Source organism: Heteronotia binoei, chromosome 6 (genome assembly GCF_032191835.1).
Source record: "Heteronotia binoei isolate CCM8104 ecotype False Entrance Well chromosome 6, APGP_CSIRO_Hbin_v1, whole genome shotgun sequence".
Lineage (NCBI taxonomy): Eukaryota > Metazoa > Chordata > Lepidosauria > Squamata > Gekkonidae > Heteronotia > Heteronotia binoei.
In genome coordinates, this window is record NC_083228.1 from 53,277,541 (window position 1) to 53,300,251 (window position 22,711).

Consider the following 22,711-nt stretch of genomic DNA (forward strand, 5'->3'; position numbering starts at 1 on the left):
AGGTGAGAAACAGAACCTTATTTATTTATTTATTACACTTATATCCCACCCCCTCCCCTGATGGGCTCAGGGCATCTAACAGCAATTAAAATAAACATAGTTAAATAATAACAATAAAATCACAATAAAATCCTTAAAACGTCTCAAATGTATACAATTCTAATCCCTAGATGGTATATTATTAGTTCTTGATTAGTGCTCTTTACTGTGATGTTATTGGATGTTGTTTAGCAACCCTGAACCTGATCCGGTGCTCCACTGGGAGCCAGTGCAGTTCACGCAGCACAGGTTGAATATTTGCTGTCTGAGGGGTCCCTGTAAAGGCGCATGTGGCCACATTCTGAACCAGTTAGAGCTTCTGGGTCAGGTGCAAGGGTGTGCCTGCATAGAGTGAATTATAGCAGTCTATCCTGGAGGTGACTGTTGCGGATTACCATAGCTAGATTGGGGTGAGGCAGGTAGGGAGCCAGTTGCCTAACCTGGTGTAGTTGAACAAATACTAGCCAGACAACCTTTGCAAAATTATTATATTAAATCTAAATTATTGAAAATCAATCCGATATTCCTTAGGATACAAATTTGCTAATCACTGGAAGTTTGAGCCCCTTCTCCACATAATACTGTGCAGCATTAAGCAAACTGATAAAGAATAGAAGAATAATTTATTTGAACACCATTTCTTCTCTAGAGTTCGCTTTTCTTCCACGCAATCCTTGCAATCTCAGATAGCTGCCCAAGCTTCTATTTGGTGCATTTGAAGTGTGCATGATTCTTTCCTGGAGAGGTTTCAGGTTATTTATCTGTATTTGGATTGAGTTGGTAGGGGTTTTTTTGCACAAAGGAAGGAGATCTTATCCTTCAGAAACAATGGCAGATAATTTTTAAATCTGACTTTTTCAGTTGCTACAAGTAAAATGCATGTTAATATCTCAAAGCGTGTTATAGATGATTTTAAAAATCTTTAAATAAAAATGAAGCAGTTATTTAATTGTTGCTTTAGTTGTTTTATCTGGATCCCACAAATCTAGATAACCAGAGTAGCTGTAAGAATGAACAAGTGGATTTAATAGCTTTTCATGCCTCTGAGGCTGATATTATGTTAACAGTGGTATTTCAAAGCTTACATTATTCATAGAGAAATATAACAGATTCTGTTTACATACATATATTCAAGATGCCTTGTGATTATATGCCCTTTAGCTCTCCTAATAAGTCAAACTGAGGAGGAAAATCTAGGTCAAGCCCCAATCACAAGAAACAGGAAAGGTAAACATTTGGTAGATGATATTAAAAATAACCACAACAAATCATTTCAGTGGGGCAGGATCTGGGGTACTCTTCAGGATCTGAGTTATCTTCATTGTTTTTTAAAAGGCACAGGTGTATGGGAAGAAATGTAATATGGAAATGGTAAAATTAGCAGATATTCTCCATTCCTTTCTATCATCATGCTTTTGGTGATGTGTTCCTCTCCTCCTCAACTCAAATTTAAATATGAGAACATGTAAAATTAATTTTTGAATTGGGTTATGTGAAATTTGCCACAAATATCAGTTCACATACATATTTCCTTCTTAGCATCATCAGCACACAAATGTGCATTGATAAAACACTGAAAAATAGCAACATTTGTGGGATCATATGTACCATTATAGGATACTTTTTTGTGCATGCATGTGTTCCTTGCATTGTTAAAACAATACACAAAAGACCATTTACACAACTGAACAAACGTTCACATCAGAATTCCTTTTTGTAGTGTTTTACCACTGCATACATATACATCAATTACACAGAGGAATGAAAGACATACATGTGAAATGAAAGTGGCAGCATGTTCCCTAATACCACAGTTCTATTTTAGAAAAAAAGACAAGGTAGTTTCAAATTTTAAAATGTGAAGTTCAGAGGAAACAAATTTCTGAAGCATCCCTAGGGAATAGAAACATATGCATCCCTTTTTGAGAAACTTCGCATGTATAACTAACTGTGTGAATTATTTGGGTGTCATATACTCAACCACTCTCCAAAATACTTGCATTCCCATGTTATATTTCCATGCATCTTGTCCAGAATTACTACAGGAAGCAACATCTAGTTCATGTATCATCCTATTAGATAAAGATGGAGAAGTGATTTTCAAGGCAGCTTTCAGTACCTAACTTTATAGACACCACTGCTCATAGGAACATTTGTAATCAACACCAAGTCCCTTCTCCACTTTTTTTCTGTTATTTAGCAACCCTCCTCAACAGCCCACTATTACTTGTTATTTCCTGTAGACAATCAAGGTCAACAGTCTTTTCAATACTCTGCCACTGCCAGCCCCAACCGGACCAAGTCAAGGACCTCACTAAACTATCCAGTTCTCTTACAAAGGCATTTCACAGGGAAATTAGAACAATAGAGTGCTGAATATCAACTGATAATGATCCTCAAGACAAGACATTTTCCTGGACTGAACTGAGACCTAGGTTTCCTGCCTCATTACCAGTGCTGATTTCGCCACACATACTCTTCCTCCTCTGAATATCACATCTAATACAATCACATCTGCTATTGTCATTCACTTGCCATCACTCGGCATCTGAAATCACTCTACTCTCCATTTATAAGGATAAATGGACTCACATTTTAGCTGTATCTGAAGAACTGAGCAATGACTCACGAAAGTTGCCACAAATTTTGTTAGTCTTTAAAAGTGCTACTAGTCTCTTGTTCTTTTTTATCCAGTAATATTGATAGGCAGTACAGAGGACAGAGACTTAGTAATCATTGTGAGCTGATTACTTTCATTTACTGGGGATTCATTGATCATAAGAGATATTTGTAATCCCTCATCCACATGGGACATAGATGACCAATGAGAAGCCCCTTTTGCTTGTAGCCTAATCCTGCATCTTCCTGACATTATGATCAGGGCCTTGTTGGCAAAACTTAATAATCACATCTTATCAAGAAAGAGGGGTCTTCTGAGAGGGGTCTTCCCTTTTATCCAGAAATGAATGATAGTATTTGGGAAAGTATATATTTACACATGTTGGAAGAAGAGCCACTTAATTTGGAGAAAAATGGCTGCTACAAGAAAGCTTCAAACTTTGCTCAGTACAGCAACTGGGTCCAGTCCATTGTTTATTGTGTATATGATGTTTTTTTGTTTGCACATGACTGGAAATGGCAGGATTCTTTGTGTTTGTTTTCATTTTTATTACTTATACATTTGCTAATTTAATTTTACCAACAGGTACACCGTGGCATTAAAGGCATAGTGAGAGATCTACATGGAAAAGGAATTCCTAATGCCATCATTTCTGTAGAAGGTGTTAACCATGACATCCGTACAGGTAACTGCAGCTCTGTGTTACAAGGAAAAGGGGAAAGGATAACCAAAACACAGTCAACACTGAGTTTAAAAAGACATACCTTTATTAATTGGTCATTTAATTACTAGGTGAATGAGTTATTGCAACAAGTAATACTGTGCATCAGAATATATTTATGTATTCCCTGAAATACATGGGGCCCTTGAGCATGACATACCTAAGTCTAGCAGCCTGTATTCTTCATACTATGGGCAGAATATATTTTAAGGATGTGCTGTGAGAAAAAATTCATTATAATTCCATAACTGTTTATTCCTGATTCTCAGGTGGGACAGTACTGGTTCAAGATTTAAATCTGTATTTTTAAGTGTGTTCTGGAATTTCAGAACCATTATTTTCCAATCTGAGGGTCTGTTGCAACTGTTTTTAAAGATATTGCCCCCCCCCCCAAGGCGGAATAAAGAGGCGGACACAAATACATTGGTAAAACTATGGGCCACTTTATTAAATAACACTGCAAGGGCAATCATACTGCGGCCAGGTCAGGCCCAGGGGTCTCCTCAGACCGCTCCCCTGCCCTTTTCAGCGGGCGAGAGACCCAGCCCCCCAGTCGGAGCTGTGTGTCACAGCTCCCGTCAGGTAGGCCCAGCAGGGACGCTTGCACCGGAGGGCCCAGACACCAGACGCACATCTCAGCAAAAGGCACCCATCTAATCGAGTCTCTAGGACAGTCTGCATTCACACACCTCAGGTCACCAATACCCAAAAGCTGATCCTGCCAGACCCCTAACTCCCCAAAAGGGGAAGGCTAACCGGTCCTTTCCAGGCTGCATGGTGCCATAAACCCAGCAAAACCTGCCACAACTAAGGCCAAGTCTCTACTTAGGGCTTAGCACCCACTGAAAGACCCAAGGCCAACACAAGCCCTTGCCAAAGATCCCTCAGGAAAAGCATATTACCCTTTTCCAAGAGATGCACCCCATCCCCTCTGTAGAGGTCAAGACTAGGAGTGTGCATTCGGTTCGGCCGAACCGAATCAACCGTCGAATCACCCCTGATTCGGCTGTATACGGAATCGCATACAGCCAAATCCAATTGGGGCCCATTATGCGGGAGCCGAGTATGGCTCCCCGTATACTTCTGTATAGATATTCGGAAGTATACGGAAATCCATGGAAAAGGCGGGAAAGGGGCTTCTGCAGCCTCAGGGGAGCTGCTTGCCTCCTTTCCCGCCTTTGGTAGCCTTTTCCTGCCTCTCCCATAGCCTCCCTGGGATCAGGGAGGGGGGAGGGGGAAGGGGAGCCCTAGCAGCCAATCCAAAGCATGCATTTGCAAAATGCATTGCAAATGCATGCTTTGCAGGGCTGTTGTGTAGCTGATCCCCCAGCCATCAGCAACATTGTTCTTTTGATCTTTTGCTTACTTGGGTATCCAAATAAGCACTGTTGTCTGGCCAATCACAGAGCAGTGCTATTTTTTGAAACTGGTCTCTGTAGGGCCAGAGAATCTTTTTAAGGAGTCTGCCTGGCTGGACTCCTCCATTGCTGCTGTGTTGGTGTGTGTTGGTGTGAGAGAGAGATTGTGCTGTGCTGGCCTTTGGCTTCAGCTGCTGCTGCTGTCTCTCAGCCTTACCAGACTTGCTTGGAGTAGAGAAGACGTCTAAGGTAAGACAGTCTTGGGGTTCTTGTTTTTATTTTAGTTGGTAAAAGGACTTTTTAAGACTCAGAGTCCCTTTGTTTATCCAAATTTGGGTGGTGGGTAGCTTATTTGGGGTTAGGGTTAGGGGGTTCTGCTGGGGGAGGGGGCCTGGGGTGGGGTTTTTTGCCAATTTGCCCATATCTTACTTTAGTGAGAGGACTTTTAAAAGTGCAGTGTCCTTTTACTTTTCCTGATTTGGGTGGCTTGAATTTCTTGGGGTTAGGGTGAAGGGGTTTTTTGGTGGGGAGGGGTTGGTAAAGTTCCTGTATTGTTAAAAGTTAAGTTTTTTACTGTTTTAAAAGGATTCTGTGTTTCATTTGTTGCTGCTGTGTTGTGCTGCTGTTGTTCCTTTTCTCTTCTGGTTCTGGTTCTTGGGGGGGGGGCTGTTTGGCCTAATTTTCATTGTTTAAAAGGCCACTTTTTAACAGTTGAGTTTCTTGGCCTTCTCCTGTTGTCCTTTTTCCTGGTTCTGGTTTTTTTGGGGGGGAAGCTGGCACCTGGGTGAGAGACCCAGAACCAGCAGGCTTGTTGTGCTTGGCCAGCTCTCCCCATGTTGTTTGGGGCAGGGCTGTAGAGCTGGCATCTGTAGATTGTGTGTTCTATGGTAGGGAAGCTGGCACCTGGGTGAGAGACCCAGAGCCAGCATGCTTGTTGTGCTTGGCCAGCTCTCCCCACGTTCCTTGGGGCAGGGCTGGAGAGCTGGGTTTGAGCAGATTGTGTTTTGTGTGGCAGGGTTCATAGAGTAGATAGATGTATATAGTGTATTTTTGCACTATAGCGCATTTTTGCACTATAGCGCATTTTTGCACGAGAGCCAGTTTGGTGTAGTGGTTAAGTGTGCGGACTCTTATCTGGGAGAACCGGGTTTGATTCCCCACTCCTCCACTTGCACCTGCTGAGATGGCCTTGGGTCAGCTATAGCTTTCATAGAAGTTGTCCTTGAAAAAGCAGCTGCTATGAAAGAACTCTCAGCCCCACCTACCTCACAGGGTGTTTGTTGTGGGGGAGGAAGGTAGAGGAGATTGTGACCGCTCTGAGACTCTGAGATTCAAAGTATAGGGCGGGATATAAATCCAAAATCATCATCATCAACATTTGGGTCCTATAGAGATTCTCTGGTGTGAAGTTAGGTTTCGCTTTGGGTGCCCCAGGAATTGGACCCCCTGGCTCAATCTTTTTGGGACTTGGGGGGTTTGTAGGGGAGAGTCCCCTGCAGGTCCCCTGCAAATTTGGGGGCTCTCCCTCAAACACCCTCCCCTCCAGGCGGCTTCAAATATACCCTATTTGCCATTGATTTCAATGGCCCATAGGGTATAATGGGGCCGTATATTCAGAAATAGCCGCACATCTACTGTATATGTGGCTATTCCGACTATGGAATTCAGAAATATACGGGATTCCGTATCCCCCCCCCCCATTTATTTCCGAATCCGTGTACTACCGATTTTTTTTTTTTTTTGCACATCTCTAGTCAAGACATTCTGAAGAAATATCCGAATGGGGCAAATAGTGGCCCAAACCACCCTCCAGTGCCTTGCAAATCTCCTTATTCGCTCTGTAATGAGCCCTCTCTATCCCAGCTGGATTCCAAGCACAGCGCCACACCAAGCGCAGAATCATGGTACCAGGACATCTCTTCCTAATGTACTTGAAATCATTTTGAGCTTGCAAGATCAAAACCTTGCCTTTAATCAGCCTGAGATCATTCCCCCCCAGGTGAATAATTAAAACCTGAGGAGGAGGGCCCACACACCCATGAAATAAAAGCGGTAGCAAGCCGGGCCACTGAAGACCCCGGCGAACCCGCTATTCAACCGTAACATATTTGCTGAGCCCCAGCTGAGAGCCAACGCAGTTCTCCGAGCTTGATGTGCCGCCCAAATCACATAACTGTGTCCGCAGATGAGAACTCAGCTCCTCTGGCCAGGAACAACAGCATCTAAAAAGAGAAACAGACAAGTTATAAAACCCAACCTTAAACAACCCCCAGCTTTGAATAACAATGCTAAGAATGGAGCAAAGGGCGACTATAACCTTTATAAGCCTGAGATCGCCAACAGCCAAGGTGCTGGATGGACGAAGAAGAATAAACCAAGGCCGCAGCCATAGAGGCCGCCCCAATTCTAAAGGTGTGAGTACCAAACCTCACTCCAGACAACCCCAACAAAGCTAAAGCCCTAGATGCCACTGCCCAAAACTGTTGTTTTGTCAGAAGGCTGCCTCACCAACCTCATAACCTGTTGCGATTTGGATGAAAGGGAATTAATAACATGAACAACAACCATGTTGTCGCACCCAAAATGAACAGTGCGATCGACCACATTGCTCCCCCACAGCCAAACCGCAACCAAAATGGGAAAAAATTCCAAAAACGTGAGATCCCAGCTCAAACCGGCCTGCACCCATGAATCCGGCCACACCTCCATGCACCAGTGTCCACGGAAGTAGACTCCAAAACCTAATGACCCAGCAGCATCGGACATGACCTGAAGGTCCGCCTCAAGCCTCATGTCCTCTCTCCAAAAAGAAATCCCATTTAAGGATTCCGAAAACTCCTGCCACACCCGCAGGTCCTTCCTCATGCTGCTAGTAACCCTGGTCCGGTGCTAGGGCAAGCGAAGGCCCACCATAGCGTCACAGAACCTGCGGAGAAAAGCCCTACCCGAGGCAACCACTTTGCAAGAAAAGTTAAGATGCCCAACTAACTGCTGCAACTCAAGAAGCGTAACCTTCTTTTTGAGGAGAAAAGTCCAGCTCAGTCACCAAAAACACAAGGCAATGGGCCGGGCCCTCTGTTTTTTCCTCGGCCAATGGCACACCCAGCTCAGTGGCCAGCTCAATAAAGTCGGACAACAACTGAGTGCAGCATCCAGAATCCGCCCACAAACAGATAGTCATCCAAATAATGAACAACATCCTGTAAACCCACTTTCTCGTGCACAGCCCATTCAAGAAATGTGCTGAAACACTCAAAAGCAGCACACGATACAGAGCAGCCCATAGGCAATGCCCTGTCCATGTAAAGTTGCCCTGCAAAACAGAAACCCAAAAGCTCAAAATCATCCGGATGGACAGGGAGAAGGCGAAATGCAGATTTGATATCGCATTTAGCCAACTCAGTCTCCTGACCACAGCGTCGAACGATGCCCACGGCCTGATCGAAGGTAGTATACCTAACTAAGCATAGTTCCTCAGGTATCCCATCATTAACAGAAGAACCCTTGGGGTAAGAAAGGTGGTGAATCAAACAAAATTCACCAGGCACCTTCTTTGGCACCACCTCTAAAGGGGAAACCCTAAGGTTAACCACTGGAGGACTAGCAAATGGGCCTAAAATCCTGCCCTCCGCCAGATCCTTGGCAATCTTAGCCTCCACTACATGCTCTAAACCCTTAACTGAATTGAGGTTCCGAGACCAAGTTGGTACCCGAGAACCCTGAAAAGGAATTCTAAAACCTAACGTAAAACCATTCAACAAATATAAACTGTCAGCCCTACATGGGCACCTACGAAGCCATTGCTCAAGAGATCCCACCTTTATTGGGCTGGGGCCCTTTTCCAGTTTGGGAAGGACCCCCACCCGTTTTTTTCTGACCCTTGCATGGCCAAACTCTTGGACAGTTGTTAAACTAGTGTAGGCCAGCACACAGGGGGCATTCATGCTTGAACTGGCAAGCTTTCCGACTGCACGCCCCCTGCGACCCAAACTTCCAGCAAAGCAAGCGGGGTTGAACCGCCTGCCCCACAGAGCTGCGGGAAGATGATAATGAACTGGAAGGAGAAGAGGAACCCTTAGAAACTAAGTGACCACTGTCAGAGCGGTCCCCCAGATTGGGCCGCGCAGGTGACATCACCTGCAGCCACAACTGTTGGTGAATCCAATCCCAAGGGAGAGAAGGGTACAACGCGGCCCTCATCCTAAATTCCTGGTCATATTGAATCCAGATCGGGCCACTGAACATCGTATACCCTTTGTATATGATGTCCATGTACTGCATCAGTGCTGCCGCCCACCAGGACTGAGCACACGCTATTACTCCTGCATATATAAAAACCCCTGGAAGCCAATTGGCCCAGGACTGATCAACCTTCCTCTTCTTAAGCTTCTCCTTCTCTTTATCATCAAGCTCTTCCTTATCCTTTTTTTCTAATTCCTAAATAAAAGGGAGAATATGTCAACATATTCCCCCTTAAGGATTTTGTCTCTTGTGGCGGGCAGCAGGTGATCACCCAAAGGTAAAGCAACCTCACCAAAAGGCATAACATCAAACGGGACCACCCCGTAAGGAGATGGGAAACCCCATCCGCCAGTTAAAGCTGCAGCTGCCTCCTGCTGCCTGGCCCCAGGCCAATTACCGAAAGGGCCAAACTGACCATGTGGCCACATCCAGTTATTCTGCTGTCCCACAGCCGAAGTTGAAGGAGTCCCGGAACCACCTAAAGCAACACCAGCCCCATCAGGGGCAGCAGATCCCCAGGACCCCCAGGGCCACACAGGCCCAGTATAGGGCAAAGAACCATCCCCCAACTTATCAGGAGGTACAGCAGGCACCAATGCTGTTCCCGCACCAACCATACCGGATGATGGGCCAGATCCAGCATCCGAGCTGACCAGCCCAATAGCTCTTCCATTAGCAGTCACACAGACCTGCCATCCAAAATAGACAAATGGGTCAGTATATCTACCTGCAAAGCCAGCTTAGGAACCCGCCCTTTCCCCGGCATCTGAGAAAAAAGAAGGCCAGATGCCCGTTCCAGGGCCTGCAGCCTCTGAAAAATGACTGTGTTCACCTCGTCCTCTCCCTCCTCGTCTGAAGACGAGGGGGGCGGAGGACGCTTCTGGGGTGGCTTAGGAGCCTTACGAGCAGGCTGCTTACTCTTTGATTTTATACCGCCTTTCCACCCCGACATGTTTGCCGCCCATAGGGATTACGGCACTAAACAAAAATGTAAGAGAGTTTAAACTGCAGTACTGCAGCTTTACCACTCTGCCCCAGGGGCTAAGTCTCACAACCCCCCAAAACCACTCAATTTCCTCACTCAGAAAAAAGGCCAAAAGCCACCCCTAAAATGTCTGCCGCCTCAAAAGCACCTAAAATGGCCGCCAAGGACAAGAGGCAAGGCAAAAAGCAGGCACAAAATGGCCACCAGGGACAAGAAGCAAGAGGGAAGAAAGCAACTCCAGTGCCTCATAAAATGGCCAACGCTCACCCACCCGCTGGCTGCCGCCTCAGACCCACTTAAAATGGCCACCAAGGCCACCAGGCCCTAAGAGGGAGACCCACTGAGAAATAAGGGGCTTACTGGAATAAGGCCTTCCAATAATGCAGCCCCCCATCGCCCTATGAAGTGCCCCCGCAACCCCCCCCAAAAAAATGCCAACCACGAGGGGGGAAAGGGAAGGTCCTGACACAGAACCACGCTGCGCAGGCCTTGTAAAGGGACCGACAGCCAGACGAAGGATGCCCGCCGTGCTAAAATGACTCCCTGCATCAGTCCCATGACGAGGTCAGAGCCCAACGCTGCGCCACGCTCCGCGCCAAACAGCCCTTCAAGCCTAATCCCCCCCAATGCCAGCTAAGAGCATGACAGCACGCTCCACCGAGCACCGCAGGAGAACTGACGAGAGGGGAGCGGAGGTTTCAGAAGGCACGCTGAAGCCCCGCCCCCTGAAGACGTGCCTAAAGCGTGCTAAATCGCCCACTCTTTCCATGGGGAGGGGCAAAATCTCCCTGGCAGCCATGCTGCGATGCGGCGGGCTGTCGGAGGTTCCAATGTCACAGAACTTTCACAGAACATAGATTCCACCTAATCTTTGGTTCTTTAGATTTAGCAGAATGTACAATGGGGTTTGACAGTCCAGACCGCTGTACACCATTTCCTGTGAGAAGAGGAAATGGTAGCAAACTAGCAGGAGAATGCTGACTACTGACATGTAAAACAAAATTTCTTGCTGATTTCTTTTCATAATCCTAAGAATTCAGAATTTGTGTTTTTGTGTTCTAGAAATCACTGTAACAGAAATATTCATGTATATTTCAGGATGGACACTTCTAATACTTTTGGCCAATTTGTTGATTAATTTGACTCATCAGTAGCCTGTGATCTATTTGTAATATTGTAGTCAACAAATAATATTGTAGTCAAATCCACTTCTAGTACCTACCAAGGAGTGCCAGTTCTAAAGTCCCCTGTGAAAGCACCAGCCATTTCCGATTCTGGGGTGACGTTGCCTTCACAACGTTTTCACAGCAGACTTTTTATGGGGTGGTTTGCCATTGCCTTCCCTAGTCATCTACACTCCCCCCCCCCAGCAAGCTGGGTACTCATTTTACCGACCTCAGAAGGATGGAAGGCGAGTCAACCTTGAGCCAGCTACCTAAAAACCCAGCTTCTGCTGGGATCGAACTCAGGTCATGAGCAGAGCTTAGGACTGCAGTACTGCAGCTTTACCACTCTGCGCCACGGGGCTCTTGTGCCAGTTTTACCCATCATATTATTTTGAGACTACAGTTACTGACTGCCTAGGTTGCTTCATGCAATAATGTGTGATAGTGGAATTTTTAGTGAAGAGTACCCGATTCTACATTCTCATTCAGTACACCAGTGTCCAGATGCCTAAGCCAATACTCTTCAAGGCCCATACATTCTCACTATTGCCCTTCACTAAGTGAATTCTTGGCATCTTGAACCTCTTCCAGGTATCAAATATTTGGGAAATGTTAATGAAGAAGCATGCAGCTTCTTTTCTTAAAAAGGAGGCTTATTTTGATGTTAAATCTATATTAGGATATTGATTAACCTACTTAATGGTCCAAACACATGAGGGATATGCAGAGCCTATAACTGGGTAAGATGTCTTAGTTTTACTGCAGTGGAAAGTCTTTCTGCTTGACATCTCAATAAAGGGCAGGCAGCCAGTGGCTGGTCACTGTGAGATGCAGCATGCAGTTCCTGACTACAATTGGGCTTAATTTGTTTTGTTTTTCACTGAGGCTGCGCAGAATTATGGCATATTGCTTACCTATCCTTTGAGTCACATTTCTAATCCTCATAAAGATAGCATACCATATGTGAGCCAATTTTAGCACAAACAGCCCCACAGTTCTCAAAATGCAGTGTTTTTCTCTAACACCTTTTGTTATAGCAGCGCATGGTATTGTAAGTCACCCATGGGCAGAGCAAATAATAGTAACAATGTCATTTTGCATGAGTGTGAAAATGGCTCTTCCTGTGGGAGATTCTATGCTTATGCTTTTATACAATGTTACATCCTAGGAACCCTTGACAAGTGCTCTCAGCAGGCTTTCCAGGTTAACTATACAATATATCATGGGTTTCACATGAAAAAAGCTTCAAATTTAGAATATAGATAATAATTCAAACCTACATTTGGAAATTTCCTAACTGCTTCAAGGGTTGTGGAGTGCCAAAGACTTTTCATGTTTTAAATATTATGTATAAAGAAACTGTTCATTTACAAGAATATACCTTTATTTGCCTACACATTTTCCTTCTTAAATACTTCTGTGATAAAGGTCAATGTAGTGTAGTGGTTAGTCAGAGTAGGATCTGGAGACCCAGGTTCAAATATTTTTTTTGCCATAGAAGCTATCCTTAGTCACTCTTTCTCAGCCTAATCAAGGCTGGATTGTTGTTGTTAGAATAAAATGGAGGAGGAATAGGGTTGCCAGGTCTTACCTCCTTGCTGGTGGGGGTGGGAGGAAGGGAGCTTTCTGGGAATAGGGGGCAGGGTAATGTTGCCACGCACAACTGTAAGCCAAAATGCTCTCAAAACGAGGTTGGGGAATTAGTCAGGTGGGCACCTGGCTCACTCAGGATCTTTTTACCAGTGTATACAAGATACACGTCCAGAGAGTAATGCTTAAAATAACAGGGACTCTAATTTAGTAAAATCAATTATAATTTATTGGAAAAATTATAGTCTTCCATACAAGATAAAAATACACATAAAATCACACATACAGTCCTAGGAAATATAGATAGATAGGGGTAGACACACAGGGTAATATTTACCTATCGTAGTCTTCGAGGAAGGCTCCAATTGGCGACGAGTGAGGACGCAGGTAAGGGACCCAAAACTGATCAGGAATCGGGGATGGATCTATGCAGCGGAAGTTGGGCTACTGATAGAAGCACACCTGTGGGTAGCTAGTCCACAGGTTATAAGGACTCTCTTAAGCCCTTAGGGGATGGGAGGAGAAGGGGGAGGTTCTGCAGTGACCATAAGGGCTGGGCTTCTGCAGTAGCCAATAGGAGGTTCATTGGTGGCACCTAATTGGGTGTCCACGGCTGACCAATGAACAAGCTTGGTCCAGGAGTACCTGAGTAAACTTTCAGGTTGAAATTGACCTGGGGATGGCTCCAAAGTGACAGTTGGATAGAAGAATAGAAGTGACTACTTGGTGGGGAACACTTTAAGATTAGGGAACGTATCTGAAAGGGTGACAATAAAGAGTCTAATTGTGGCGTAGGTAACACCCAGCATGTACAAAGGAACTTGGCTCTGGCTGAAGATGGTCTTCCTCTTCTTCTGTCTTCTTCTGGGCACTAGTCTTTGTCCAGGGTTCCGTGGAACAAAGAGAGTGACTGTTGGGTGATTAACCATTCTTTGGGTAGATGGGTTGCTTGTAGGTCAAAGGTGACATCTGCTGTGTACGTGAGCCTTCTGTTATGATGAAATGGAGTCAAGTCTGGTGGGAAGATGACTACATGTGGTGTTAGCCCTCCATGGTGGATTCCATGGTCAGCGCTTCATAACCGTTCACCTGGATAGCTCCTTGGCGGCGCAGTCTCTTCTGCTCCATGACTGGCATATGGGACAATGGGAAGACATCCGTTCTGCTAGTAGGCACTCTTATACCGGTCTAGAGTGCCTATGTAACTTGTGGCTGCTTGTACACATAAGTCCTTTATATCCCTGGATAGGTTTGCCCACACTCTCTGGCCAGAAGTGTGTGAGTTACTTCTCCAGGTGCTCTGGCAACCATGCTGGTGACTACGATGTTCGGAAAGGGGGCTTTTCCTCACACAACATCCCCAACATGATAATGTCATGTGGAAGTGACATCATCATGCTGGGGATGCTACACAGAAACACTGGTATTTTGGAAGACACTCTATGGTTACCATAGAGTTTTTTCCAAAATACCAGAGTGTTGCTGCATGACGTCCCTTTCATGATGACATCACTTTTGCATGATGTCATCACATTGGGACTGTTGTGCTGGGTCATGACTGTGGGGATGGGGCTTCCCCCTTGCTAGCCAGGAGTCCATGAAATCAGGGGATCTCTTGCTTCCACCTGGGGAATGGCAACCCTAAGAGATACTTTTTAAAAATTATATTCCTGCATTTCTCCTAGCATTTTAGGACCTACAAATGATGTTCTAAGATGCTCTGGGTCCTCTTTGGAGTGAAATATGAGCAATAAATTTCTGAATAAACAAATAAATAGTACAAGCCACTCCAAATGGATTTTGTTCAACCTAAATAAAGTGTCAAGCAATTCTAATATATCTAAGGCATAGTGTCAGGCCCCTGGAATGATTTTTACAGTAGTTAAACCACTACATGTGATAGTAGAAAAAAGTAAAGAAGCATGAGAAGTTAAACTAAGTTTAAACTGATCTGTTTTTACCTTAGAAAATAATTGTTTCAATCCCACCATTTCTATATGTGTGTGACTATGATATGCATTAAACTCTTATCAATAGGTTTAAACTAATTTGCACCCAAATCCACAGAAAAACTGGAGTACTTACAGTTCAGTTGGTTGAATCTCATTGAAATCAATTGGCTTGAAACAAAACACTCAAGTTTAATAGGTTTATAGATTAGCGTTGTTTTGCAGGCAGGAAAGAAACTATTATGGATGGGCAGCCAAGGTAATAAATATAGTAATGTCTTTACATAATGGAGGTTTACAATACCTGCTAATTATATGGATCTTTCTTTTGCATTTTCTTAATAAGGGTTTAAGGATGTTAGTAATAACTTTCTACTAGCTATCAGACATATTGTGATGTAAGCATTTCAATATCAGGACAATAATCTATAATCAAAACAAATACAATCCTGGTCTTCGAACTTTTTTTTGTATCATTCAAATTATATTGCCATAACCAGCTATCTTATGCCGTATTTGGCATACAGAATGGAAACAGGGCATCTATAAAGGGTAGGTGTGTTCCTTCTTTATTTATTTCCTTACTTAAAGCAAGAATAGAAAATGACATATTACCTTTAGATCAATAGCAAAACATATGCTTTACATGTATGTAGAATGCTACCTAGATTCAATTCTACCAACTACCAGTTAAAGAATTTCAGAAAGCCAAGTTAGAGAAAAGAACTTGGGCTGGGAAATAATTCTGTTCCAAATATGTAAATCTGTATTAGTTATTTTGCATTCCTCCTTTGGAGAGAAGGGTTTGTGGCTGCCATTTTCATTCACAGATGAATCTTGGCTAATTTGTCACAAAAATCACTGGAAGAAGTAAAATAGTTTCCCCTCGAAAACTGATTCTCTGTGGATACTCTCAAGGAAAGATCTGGAGCAGTGATGCCATGATGTTTTTAAAATAATGGGTTCATAATGCAGATATCCTCTACTAATAATATTTGCTTTTATTATAATTTTATTTTTTATTTATTTGATATTTGCCACCCTTCAATTATTGCTTAATATGCAATTAGAAATGACTTGTATTCCATCCTTATAAACCTTTGTGAATCCAAGGCCAGAAATTGTTGGTTTAAATTATCAGTCTTGGCCTAGAAGAAAGTGTCCTGATAGCAGAAATTGATTTGAACTTTTCTTTATGGGTAATTGCAAATGCCCCTAGAGCTGCTCTCAACTCCACAAAGGGAGTTAGAGAGCTATCAAGTAAAACATTGTAAGGACACATAGTATGAAAGGGATTGTGACACACTATGCCTAGATAATCTACTACTTCCTGTTGCACCATAGTTTCTAAACTGCAATAATAAAATGCAATAATAAAAAATGCAATAACAAAAAAATGCAATATAGTACTCTTATTAAAAGCAGCCTTTCTAGAAAGCAAACTACCTGTAATAGTTGAGAGCCCAACTGAAAATTTTGCAGGGTAGAATTTGCCTGTCACTAGTCTGAAATAATAGGAAGTACACATAGTCAACACCAATAATATATTCTAGCACATCCCTCCTCTAGAACTTCAACATGCACCATATTACTTTTGGAGTGTCTGAAATGAGTTCTCTGGATATAACTTCCCTTTCTAAACAGCAAATGCAAATATTTTTAACTGCAGTGATAGTTTTTAACTGATGCACAGTTTCTAAAACCACAGGGAGTTCCAGAGGCTGAGTTCCAGTGTCCAAGAATAACAGGGATTCAATACCAGTCTCCTTCAGCTTTTCTTCTTGTACAGGAGATGAAGAATACATTTTACAAGTCAGCAAAATATGCAAATTGACATGTAGTGTAATCTATATGGGTATGTGTGTGCATGCATGCTGTTGAGCTGAAGTTCCACCTCATGGGGTTTTCAAGGCAAGAGATGGGCAGAGGGGTTTGCCATTGCCTTCATCTGCATATCAGCCCTAGTTTTCCTTGGTGGTCTCCTATCCAAGTACACACACTACTAAGCTTCTGAGCTCTGACAAGATTAGACTGGTCTTGGCTATTATGGGTGCTACAGTAAAATTTATACAGGTCATCAGATTCAGGTTTTCATGGGAAATTTTGCACAGAATGTTTAAAAAAAAAAAAAAAACCCTCAAGTATACAGTGCCTATGTCTCTGCCTTAGACAGTGGCTCATAATGCCTTCCTCCTACTGAAATTCAAAATGGCACACATTCTTGATAGCAACAGCTGGGTGACCTTTCCAACACCTGGGATTTAAATCACAGTCTTGTGTCCTGGTTATGGGCTCAAATCAATTTTGCAAGGAAAGCTGGGAGAAGCAGTCTTTTGCCATTTGAAGGGTCTAATTTGATGAGAGTCTCATACTACATGTGTATTAATTTCTTTACATATTAAATACTTGTTCGGTTTGTACATTTGTGTCATACTGCAACAAGACATCATACCTTTCCCATCATCTTTCATCAAAAAAAGAAAATGCTGTGACGGTAAGGTATGGGTTAAACAGAAAACTGAAGACGCACAGAGCCTGCGTCAGGTGACCTGAGGGTGGGGGCCAGAGTGCTCGGAACTCTGAGTGTGAGATGGTCAGCTAACGGCTGAGGAGAAGAGTTGGTGCCTGACAGAGTCTGAGAGAGTTGGTCTTTGAAGGAGCTGGGGCAGTAGCTGTGGAGAGCCTTCGTGGGAAGCAAAGCTGACTGCTAGCTCTATAAAAACAGCAAGGGGCTGTGTATGACTAAGAAGGAGAGTCACTGTGAAGACCTGAACGGTCACAGACACATATATATATACGTCTCTTAAGAACTAAAGAGGTGGTTGAGGGAACAGATGTGGGTCTAAAAGTTTGAAGGACTGGGATTAGAGGCTCCAGTCGACTGGAGAGACCTGGCACATTACACCCAAGAGGCCAGCCTTTGCTAGTGTTGGAGAGTGTTTATATAGGAACTGTGAACCTGAGAGACCTAAGAAAGAAAACATATTTTAAAGCCTGAAACAATTGAGCAACTTGTTAAATGCATGAGATACTTTATAGCCCATGTAAATATCTCCCATATCCCCAGTTTAAGACTTTGTGTTTAAAATAAATATCTGTGGTTTATGTTAAAGTTCTCTGGAGCCTATATTTTGGGAAAACTATCCAAGCTGCTGTGGTCCGCTACAAAGTGCATTATATTTCCATCTGAAAACAAATACCCCTAAGACTAATATAGAGAAAAATCCAAATCATACCCACCCCTTGAGTTATATAGTCCTGAGGAAAAAGTTTTAAAGGAAGAACTGAGGAGAAACTGAGGGGCTGGGGTAGCCATAAACAGCACATAGAAACGATCCAGTGGGACCGTGAGACGGGTGCTGTTATAAATGCCTTTTAAAATTCCAACTGGTCAGGGAAGGGAAAATATAAAACAACTAGATTTTATAAAGCAGAGATCCAAAGGCATATATCTACAGCATGCAATCATGTTGCACATTGAAGGATAGATAAAAAATCTCCAGGGTTAGAATTTAGAGTGGGAGAGATCTCTTACTCCCAGAAAAATTAATTAGTGTGCAAGGAAAGAACTGTCCTGATATAGTACCATGATGAAATTTAGAACAAAGAAGAAATTGTTATAATTCTTTTTTGATTCTTTAACAGGAACCGATGGGGATTATTGGCGCCTTCTAAATCCAGGAGAATACGTGGTCACTGCAAAAGCAGAGGGCTACACTGCCTCCACCAAAAACTGTGCTGTGGGCTATGAAATGGGAGCTACCCGGTGTGACTTCACAATCAGCAAAACCAACCTGGCACGAATCAAAGAGATCATGGAGAAATTTGGAAAGCAGCCCATTAGTCTGTCACTCCGAAGATTCAGACAGAGAGCTGGGCAGAGGCGCCAGCAGTATAGACTACTTTCCGCAGTGTAACAGATCCTGTGGTCTTGCTGTGTTCCTAAACAGAAACTAGCTGTAGTGGTAGTAAAATATATATTGAAGGTACCTTACTACATTCTTTTTTTTTGCAGTATTTTAATCAGAGATCTTTTACTGAAGAATATTTTGGGACTCCACAGCTCAATAGTTAGATGTATGTGCTCTTTTGAAAAATTGGAGAACAGAAATTTGTCTTCCATAAAGAAAGCAGTCATTGCATTTGTAATTGCTTATGACCCAGTGGAAAGGCATGAGAACCAGATACTGTGAAGTAATTTATATTCAGATAAAATACAGATATTCTGCTCTGCTGGATACAATTGAAGTGAAATTGCTGTGGATACTAGCTTTGGAGGGTTGAAACTGGGTTTCAGGATTCAACTAAATGGGAAACTGTGGACTTGAGGAGTGAATTCAGAATCTCCCCAAAATATCATCCATGTAGTCCCAAATCACCAGTTACATAGCAATCTCATAATAGAGTGTAAGAGGCAAAGAGATGCATGCAAGTAAATGCAAAGAAATTGTGTCCTGAAATACTTTGTATCTATGACATACTAGGTATCTATTGTGGCTCCAGCGCCAAGGGGAGGGGCAAAGGAGGGCATCCAAGCTCCAGTTTAGTTTACATGTCACAAATGATATAACACACATGCACAGTATTTTTGGAAAGAGTGGAATAAAATTGGTCACAACTTTTATTGTTTACAGATGTAGTAAGCCTTGGCACAGCATGGAGTAAGAATCCTGCACATCGACTGATCCACCTACCAGTCAATGATCAGCTGGTCACCTTGGGATGACAAGTTTTTGGATCCCACTAGGGCAGAAGCCCAGAGGTGGTCTCCCCTGCCACCTGAGCATGAGGGTGATCCCCAGATATGCCCCCCGGGCTGGGTGCCTCAGCTGCCCCTCATGTCAAGATCCCTTACTGTGATCCCCATACTCAGGAAATGGGCACGCAGGCCAGTTTTCCTGAGAATGGATTCAGCCCCATGCTGTTACTGCCAAGTTGTGATAAGAATAAACATATGAATACAGAAACTGCATGCACCCCCTGAAACACACCTAAATAAAGGGATGGGTGGGTGGGCCAAGCAATCCGGAAGTAAGAGAGAGGGAGTGGCAGTTGTGCAGTGCTTAAAGTAGCCCACAGGTGCCCCCTGCCCGCCGTCCAAGACCCCCCATAGGTTTGCAAGGGGGAAAGGGCGGGCAAGCATCCAGCTTCCCATGCGAAGACCACTGGCCCGCCCCCTCCACCTCACAACGAGGCAGAAATGGCTGCCCCCCACTCTCCTGCCCCCCCCCCCCGCAGCACCACAAATGAGACCCAGGTGAGTCTGGATCCTGACTTTAAGGGATCTTTCAAATGTGGCCACTGGGAAGAGATTTTAGCATGATCTCTAGAAAACCAAACTGTGGTTTTGCAAAAGTCTTGTAGTTTTGCAAAAGTCTGCTGTGAACCTGTCCTCCTATCTACCACTTGTAACTATATTTTCTGAATGCTTAATGATATAACCCTTTCTGGTAATTTTGTCTGTGTTTAGAACAACACCACTCTCAAAACTGTCATTTTCCGTTATTGTGTTTTACTGCACATATGGGGAAAGATACTCTACATGTGAGCTCTCTAATGTGTAGTTGTCATTTTGTCTGAAAGGAGCAGTGTGTGTATTTGTAGCCTCAGTATATGTGTTCTTGTTATGGCAATCATGCATATTGGGAGGATCATGTGTAGTGATCTAATGTAGAGGATCATGTTCTCTATGTGTGGTAAAACGTAATGACTGAAAATAGCTTATATGGTTCCAGAATGTAGACTTAAATTTGATATCATCTTAAATTTCATATCAATAACATTAGGATGATTGGTATTGAGGAGGGGGTTTATGAGACAATCTGTTGTATCCTTCTTTAGGCTTTGAATAGCTTGATTGTTGTGCTATTATTTTAAGTAGAGATAAAAAACTACATTATTTATAATTAAGTTAATGCAGAACAGGACATCTGGTTGAGGCATAGTGGCCAAGAGTCAACCTATGGATCAAGATGTCTTTGGTTTGAATGTGGCTACTGTCATGAATTTAATAAGTGGTTGTAGACATAGAAGTCCATCTATCAGTCTATGCCTCACATGGAGAATGTGGGAAATATTTATCTTACTGGGTTGTAGTAACCAGATAATGCATGTGAAGCACTTTGATTTCTTAAATAAGGCAATCCTAAGCAGAATTACACCTTTTCAAGACCACTGAAAGTTAATGTTTTTTGAAGAGCATAGCTTTGCTTAGGATTGCACTGTAAAGGTGCTAAATATTGTTAGATTTTAAGATTGAAGGGAATTAGATTTTTAGAAGATAAACTCAAAAACACCAATAATTATCTCACTTTAACTGACTTGGGTAACTTTGTGTTGATTATGTAGGATTTGGACCCTAGTGTGCTATCTGATGGTAGAATTTTGACTCTTCTCTGAGATCTAGAAGCAAGCCAATTATCTCATATACTGTTTTTGCATAGTAGTAAGACTTAAGTGGGCCATGGCAATGTCACTCTTGTTAAAGTATGATCACCAAATACAAGTGTTTTCTGATGTTTTCATTTGAGTCTTGGGGGAAAAAAATATTTCCACAATAATATTCCAATTTAAAGAAAATAAAACTGCTGAAATGTACAAAATGATTGTTGTTCCTGCAAAGAGTGTGTGTGTGTATAACAATGCACATTAAAAGCAAGCAGTGAGTGAGGAGCAACTTTAGTATGTCTTAATAGTGTTTCTCAAGAGAAAGTTTTCATTCAGCTACAGATAACCAAGTTAAAAAAATAAACATATGCTTGATCAGTTATGGAAATTGTACATGTTTAAAGCATGTCTTTTAGAGTACAAGAAACTGAAACCTGAAAGGATTGACTCTCTAAATTGGTATATTTTTATATAGAAGGAAGATACCTTCTAAACTTGACTCCAGATTAGGGGAATTTCTAAGACTAAGGCTGCACTTTCCTGGGAGTAAGCCTCACTAAAGGTCTAATGCAGAACAGACCTTCTTAAGATTACTTTTCATGTAGTTATTTTCCTAGGTAAACGTTTCTGAAGATGTAGCAGAATAATTTGTTGCTATTGTCAAATATTTTTTCAGAGTACTATAGCACAATCATGTTTTCACAATAGTGTAATGTTTGTATTTAAATTTCCTTTAAAAGTACTCTGAGTTTGAATATGAGAGTTTTGGTTTGGTCTGAAATAGTAAAATAGTTTCTGAACAATTACACTGTGTCTAGAAGTAGCAGATACATCACTATTAATGCATCTTATGGCTTTGAAGCTGCAGGTCAAGAATATCCAAAGACTGCTCTAATGCATGCATAGTTCACTCTATGAATTGACTATCATTTGTAAGGCTATATTACAGGTGGAAGTCACTTGGAGGCCAAAAGTTGGAGATCTACAAGTCAGTACAGTGAATTTGTATTACTTTACAGATTGTTTAAAACAAGCCTATGTGCTGCTATAACTTCTGTATTTACTTTATCTGTTAAATCAATGAATTTAAATAATCTATAAACCTTTGGCAGTTTGGCCTTCTGCTCTTGACTAATAACGTCTCAGAATGTAAATCCAAGAATGCATTCAAATGTACCTCTTCTGCTAGGCTGAGATGAGTACATCAAAATAATTTGAGAAGATTACCCTCAGTTTACAGCACTTGTCAAATGAGCACTCATTCATTCTTCTCTATAGGACAAAAGCTGAGCTTCATTGCATTGTCCATCTCGCCCACTCACTTTCTCCATACACTGAAGAGACATTGAAAACCTTCGACAAAGACGTATTTCCTACTTTATATACCCATGTTACTCTAGCTCAGCTCCTTTATCCCAGTAATTTGCACTTGCATTTCAGTACAATGAAGTTGCCAGAAATCATTTATTCTGATTGATTTCTGTAGCATGCAGTTTTGTGCATGCTTAACCATGCCCATTACCACATAGAAGATTTTCAGAGAATTGAGCAAGAATGCAGATGACTGTGGCCTCAACACATTAGAACATTTAAGTGCCCAAGGCACTACCAAATCTTCTGGATAATTCAACCTATGAGGATTTCACTATCTAAA

General features: G+C 42.6%; 1 protein-coding gene across 1 annotated transcript in view; it reads left to right on the forward strand.

Moving 5' to 3' along the window:
* The window catches only part of CPXM2 (carboxypeptidase X, M14 family member 2), a 138,693-nt gene extending 120,029 nt beyond the window's left edge, over nt 1-18,664 (forward strand). The window contains exons 13-14 of the mRNA XM_060241456.1: nt 3,245-3,344; nt 18,316-18,664. Of these exons, the coding sequence (XP_060097439.1) occupies nt 3,245-3,344; nt 18,316-18,587 (372 nt within the window). The 3' untranslated portion in view covers nt 18,588-18,664. The remainder of the gene's footprint in view (nt 1-3,244; nt 3,345-18,315) is intronic.
* The last annotated feature ends 4,047 nt before the right edge of the window (nt 18,665-22,711 follow it).